At 42.1% G+C, this 6,030-nt stretch overlaps 1 protein-coding gene across 1 annotated transcript in view; it reads left to right on the plus strand.

Moving 5' to 3' along the window:
- nmbr (neuromedin B receptor) overlaps positions 1-6,030 on the plus strand; it is a 29,827-nt gene that overhangs the window by 8,214 nt on the left and 15,583 nt on the right. Inside the window, exons 2-3 of the mRNA XM_014017935.1 lie at positions 4,976-5,117; positions 5,203-5,418. Coding sequence (XP_013873389.1) covers positions 4,976-5,117; positions 5,203-5,418 — 358 coding nt within the window. The remainder of the gene's footprint in view (positions 1-4,975; positions 5,118-5,202; positions 5,419-6,030) is intronic.

Genomic DNA, 6,030 nt, shown 5'->3' on the forward strand with positions numbered 1-6,030 from the left:
TGTGTGTGTGTGTGTGTGTGTGTGTGTGTGTGTGTGTGGTGGGGGGGACCAGGTGCTCCATATAATGAATCTTGGACCTGTGTTGATCTGCTTCACTCTGGAGATCATTTAAGAAGCAGCCGATGTTTTCTGCTTCTTAGATCTGCTGGCTGCTCAGAGCTGCAGAGGCTCAGCGGTCGGTGTTGCTGTCTCACAGTCCTGAGGCCACAGGTTCGGGTCCAGGTCCTGTCAGGAAGGATTACACATTCTCACTCTCGACTCGTCACAAATTGACGCTTTTCCAAGGTTCCCTCTGCGTCTTATTTTGACGCTTCGGGTACACCCGTCACGTCAATTGTTCACGCACCAGGCACTTCTGTGTTCCTTCACGTCCAGATTTGACGCGTTGGGACGCAAAATATAGGGGTCTTTGACTTGGGGTCCATGGTTAATATTATGGATCAGGGTTCAAGGTTAATTTTAGGTAGTGAGGTCAGGGATAGGATAGGGTGAATATTAGATAATTTTAGGTTTTGGAACACGTAGTTCACGTGAATTACCTACACTTTCTAAAAATGGTTAATTTTAGGTACTAGGGTCAGGGACAGCATGTCTAGAGTGAACAAAGGTAATTTCAGGCTTTGGGACGGTAGTTTTGGTGCATCTTCTACACTTTCTGAAATTACGACAACGGATTCCACCGCATCTCGTCAAAAACTTACGTGAGGGGGTACCCAACGTTTCAAAATCGGACACAGAGGGAACCTCAGAAAAGCGTCAATATGTGACAACTTGGGAGTGAGAATGGGTTGGAAGGACATGCGGTATGAAACAATCACCAGTTTGTTTCAAAGAAAACAAAGTCCTTAAAGAAAGTTTTGGTTCACGAGCAGCTAAAATCAAGTCTATTTTATGTTATTTGTCCTGGAACCACGATCCAAACATCAAAGCTCCTCCAGACAAACACTAATCTGCCTGTGAAGTGATCCAGGCTGAGCCGGGACTCGGAGGACTGAGCGGACCTGGTTTTACAGCAGGACAGAAATGAGCTCCTGACAGCTCGAATGTCTCTTCATCACTTTATGTCGGAGTGGATTCATTTCCATCTGAGAGGGAACACCAGAGCCTCGTTCCTCTGCGCTAGGATCAATAAAACACAAAGACGTCAGGCCAGATAACAGGCGGCCATTTTCATCAGAGTTCTTACTGAAGAGGAGGAGGAAGAAGTGCACCCAGCAGAGGAAACCTCCCGAAGAAATGAATCCTCCACAGGTGTTAGAAGGACATGACGGCTCGTTAGAGTGAGGTAAAACCAGCACCTCCTTTTCCTCCTCCTCCTCCTCAGCCTCCATCTGTCTCCAACTGATCTGTGGGCAGCCGGTTCTGACCCTGATGGCCTCTAATGAGCCTCTAACGAGGCTAAAGGCCACTAACGAGGCTCTAACGGCTCCCGAGTCGCCCCAAGCTTCTGGACGAGGACAACAAACTTAATGGATGGTCAGCGCCGTGATTGGACGGGATTTCACTTCCCATCACCACACAAACAGCTGAGATATGAGCCGAAGGCTGCTGGAAGGCCAAACCTCTCTGTCAGGACCTGAAAACACCAACAAACAAACAAGAAAAACGTCAGAAGCTTCAAAGTGATAATTCAGCCCTAAAACCTCCAGAGTCGTTCAGACTGAAACACGACATAAACTAGATACCGCATAGCGGTAACGTAATGACCCCCGCACGCACAAATGCACCAGAACTCAGAAGTCTTTATTCCTAATAGATGTCATGCTACTAGGTGCATCCCAAAATTGTAGTGGTTTGGGTAGGGGTCTTTTGTTGGGGGGGGGGGCATTGGTTGACCTGATGGATAGCCCTTCATCAGAGCTAAACAACAAAAGAAATCTGAAGCTCCTATGTTGAACAGTTTCTGAGTTATAAGCATTTTTGCATGTCCAGACACCCCCTCTTTGAAAGGAACTCCCTCCTCAAATATGAGGTCTATCGTAAAACTGTTAGCTGGCGCAGTGTAGGTCGGACTCATCTACAGTCCTGCCAAATTTCATGTTAATTGGTTCAGCTGTCTTTGTGCTACGGTTGACCAAAAATTACTGAAAAAAAAACAGTAGTGTTTGAAAATTCGTATTCAAAAACAATATGGCTGCTGCTTACGCTTCTCATGCGGGGTCATAGGAACAACATTTAACCTGACACTGAATTTGTTTTTTTTTTTTAATGTTTGACGACAACGTAAGAGCTGCACTGATCAAATAACAATAAAATTAAAGTAATCTGAAAATAATTTTATGTTTTATTCAGTACAAACATCCCCTTTGGTTTACATGAAGGGGCGGGGCTTAAAACCTGTACTGGATCCAGCCACCAGGGGGTGCTGGTTCTTTATGACTTCAGCTTCCTGCTTCTGGTTCCACCTCTAGTTCTGATTTTAGAAACCTGATCAAACTTTAATATTTTATGTGAGTCAAACAGATTGAACCTCCTGAACCGACTGATCTGTAAAATAAACTTTTCTCTGCTTTTTTAACGAATCAGCTGAAAGTTGTTTCTGCGCCTCACCAGGACGGGTTTATTTCAGCTCTGTCCAGTGGTCTGTGAGATATTTGGCTAACACAGATTAACACACTGCCCGCCTTCAGTGGTTCAGATTTGACCGGCGAGGAGAACTGATCCAATAAAATCCTGTTTTAGACTGAATTCTTTAAACTCAGACGACTGTCGACGCGTTACAAAAGGAAGTGTAAAAGTTCAGTTTCCTGCTCTGAATAAAAGCTCCTGAAAAGATTTGACATTATTTCCTGACGAGTCGTTAATCCTCCCGACATGAACTCACCCAGGACTAATCTGTGACAGAAATATGAAACACAACATTAGATCAAATTAAATCCATTTCTTCTTTTCTGTCCCTTTGATTTGATAATTAAATGTAATTTCTTGGAACACGCCGACCTCCATGATGGAAGTGTGACGGGGAGCAGCGTTCACGAAAACCACGTAATTAAACGAGAAGGTCGCGGTTTGAAACCGCAACTTTTATTTTTCTGTCAAGAACTTGTTTTAACAAAACCAAATGTTTCATTTTGACCCTGAAGCTGTTTACCAGCTGCTGTCAGGAACACAGAAAAGGAACTAAAACCATTTGTTTCTGAAAGCTAAAACAAAGAGCTGAATGTTTAGATAAAACAATAAAAATATGTTAAATTATAAAAAAACAAATAAAGTTTTGTTTGCTGACGTCGGTTTTCTGTGGTGGAAAGATCAGCAGCATGACTGAAATCATCTTATCCTGGACTTTTGTGAAAATAATCAGTTTTACAGATTATAAATTTGGACTAAAAACAGAAGCAGGGTATTAATATTTTACTAATTTATCTTCATCCTGTGAGTTCAGCTTCAGACAAACGAGCCGATCCAGAACCGAGGAGTGAATCGTAAATCCTCCAGGAGCCTCATAAAACTGCTTTATTTTGAAAAACTGCTGTGGAGGTGAAGAGAGAGGAGCAGCCTCCAGAAGCTTTTATCATCTTTACACTCGGAGGGAACGCAACGACGTCCATCTTTTTATTTCAGTAATCACTGAATTAAACTAAAATATCAGAACAATGTTTAAAACTCATCCTTGTTGTCATGACAACACCTGGTTAATGAGTAAAACCTGACCTCAGCAGTAATTATTAAATACCGTTAATGATTGTTAATTAGATCAAGTTTAGCTCAGGTTTGAAGCTCAGAAATGAAAATATTTTTATTTTTCAGCAGCTCAGTTTCCCTCCATAAATCTCTGGGCTGAAAATGTTGGCTTTGATTTATGGTTGAATTAAAAAACCAATGTTGACAGATGCATACTGGGTAACGAGGTCAACTGGTGTCCATTCATCAGCAGATATTTGTTTCACTGAAACATGAAGTCCAAACAGCAGAATAAAGGTTGCTTTATTCAGGCTCTTCTTCTCAGCTTGTTTTAAACTCTATTGTTGAATAAAGTCCCGTTTTTTGATTTTTTATAAATACATGTAGAACCGCCTACTTGTTCCTGTTTGATCCCGTTTGATCCCGTTTAATCCTGTTTGATCCAGTTTAATCCTGTTTGATCCAGTTTAATCCTGTTTGATCCAGTTTAATCCCGTTTGATCCAGTTTAATCCAGTTTAATCCTGTTTGATCCAGTTTAATCCTGTTTGATCCAGTTTGATCTTGTTTGTTTTATCCTAAATGATTCAGTTTGTTTGTTTGATCCTGTTTGATCCAGATCCTGTTGGATCCAGTTTGTTTGATCTATTTTGATCCAGTTCGATCCAATTGATCCCATTTGATCCAGTTTAATCCAGTTTGAGCCAGCGTGATGCAGTTTAATCCGTTTGATCTTCTTTGTTTGATCCTAATTGATCCAGTTTGTTTGTTTGATCCTGTTTGATCCAGATCCTATTGGATCCAGTTTGTTTGATCTATTTAGATCCAGTTTGATCCTGTTTGTTTGATTCCATTTAATCCTGTCTTATCCTGTTATATCCCATTTGATCCATTTGTTTGATCCCATTTGATCCAGTTTAATCCTGTTTGATCCTGTTTGATCCCATTTTATCCTGTTTAATCCAGCTTAATCCTGTTTGATCCCATTTGATCCAGTTTGTTTGATCCTGTTTAATCCTGTTTGATCCAGTTTGATCCTATTTGATCCCAATTGATCCCATTTGTTTGTTTGATCCTGTTTGATCCAGGTTAATCCAGTCTGATCCTGTTGGATCTAGTTTGTTTGATCTATTTTGATCCTGTTTGATCCCATTTAATCCAGTTTAATCCCGTTTGATCCCATTTGTTTGATCTAGGTTGTTTGATCATGTTTGATCTCGTTTGATGTCATACTTAATCCTGTTTGATCCAATTTGATCCAACTGATCCCATTTGTTTGATCCTGTTTGATCCAGTTTGATCCAGTTTGCGCCAGTTTGGTCCCATTTGAACCAGTTTTGTTGGTTGTCTCTCAGGTACAAGGCTATTGTGAACCCGATGGACATCCAGACGTCCAGCGCCGTCTTCTGGACATGTCTGAAAGCCGTCTCCATCTGGCTGCTGTCCGTGCTGCTGGCTGTTCCTGAGGCCATCTTCTCACAAGTTGTCCACATGCAGGTAAGACACTTACAGCTCAGAAACCCACAGAATCGTGTCCACGTTTTAGTTGTATGAAACACCTTGAACCTCCTCGTCTCCTCAGGGTCACGGGGACAACGTGAACGTGACCTTTGTGAACTGCGTGCCGTACCCGTTGTCCAATCAGATGCACCCAAAGATCCACTCGGTGATGATCTTCCTGGTTTACTTCCTGATCCCTCTGACCATCATCTCGGTGTATTATTACCACATCGCCCGCACGCTCATCAGGAGCGCCCACGACATGCCGGGCGAGGTCAGCGAGCACACCAAGAAACAGGTGAGCTCCAGTCCAACACCTGAGAGCAACCAGATCTTCATCAACAGGAGTTCACATCAAACAGATGAAGCAGGTTTTAAGTTTTATAAACCAGAGTTTAGATGCGGATCAGAAAACCTGAAACACCCACGGCTAATTTTAACTCAAACCAGGGGCGGTTCTAGGGGCGGGGCCACAGGGGCATTGGCCCCAGCTGAAATCTGATTGGCCCCCTGAAGTGCCCCTGTCCTGTCACTCATCTGTCCTTAACCGGGCAGTGATGATGGTGGATGCAGTTCCGTATTCAAACACTAGAGGTGCTAATGAGTCAAACAGTAAAGTCCAGAATGAATCAAGCTTCCAGAATTCTTCTTCTCTTCTTAAGAAAATTTGAGCAATCCTGCAAAAAAGTCTTTCAACTGACAAATGATGGCTGTATTTTCTCACATGTTGTGTGTTTGAGAACATTTTATCTATGTTCAGTAAAATTTATGAAAAACTGGTGAGGAGAATTTACTGTGCAAGATTTTTTTTTGTACCACTTTACAATAAGGCTCCCCTTATAGATGGCTTATAAAGAGTTTTTAGAGAGGTTATTAAAGTGTATCTTACCCCCCTGTGAAAAGATAACTC

Source organism: Austrofundulus limnaeus, unplaced genomic scaffold (assembly GCF_001266775.1).
Source record: "Austrofundulus limnaeus strain Quisiro unplaced genomic scaffold, Austrofundulus_limnaeus-1.0 Scaffold179, whole genome shotgun sequence".
Classification (NCBI taxonomy): domain Eukaryota; kingdom Metazoa; phylum Chordata; class Actinopteri; order Cyprinodontiformes; family Rivulidae; genus Austrofundulus; species Austrofundulus limnaeus.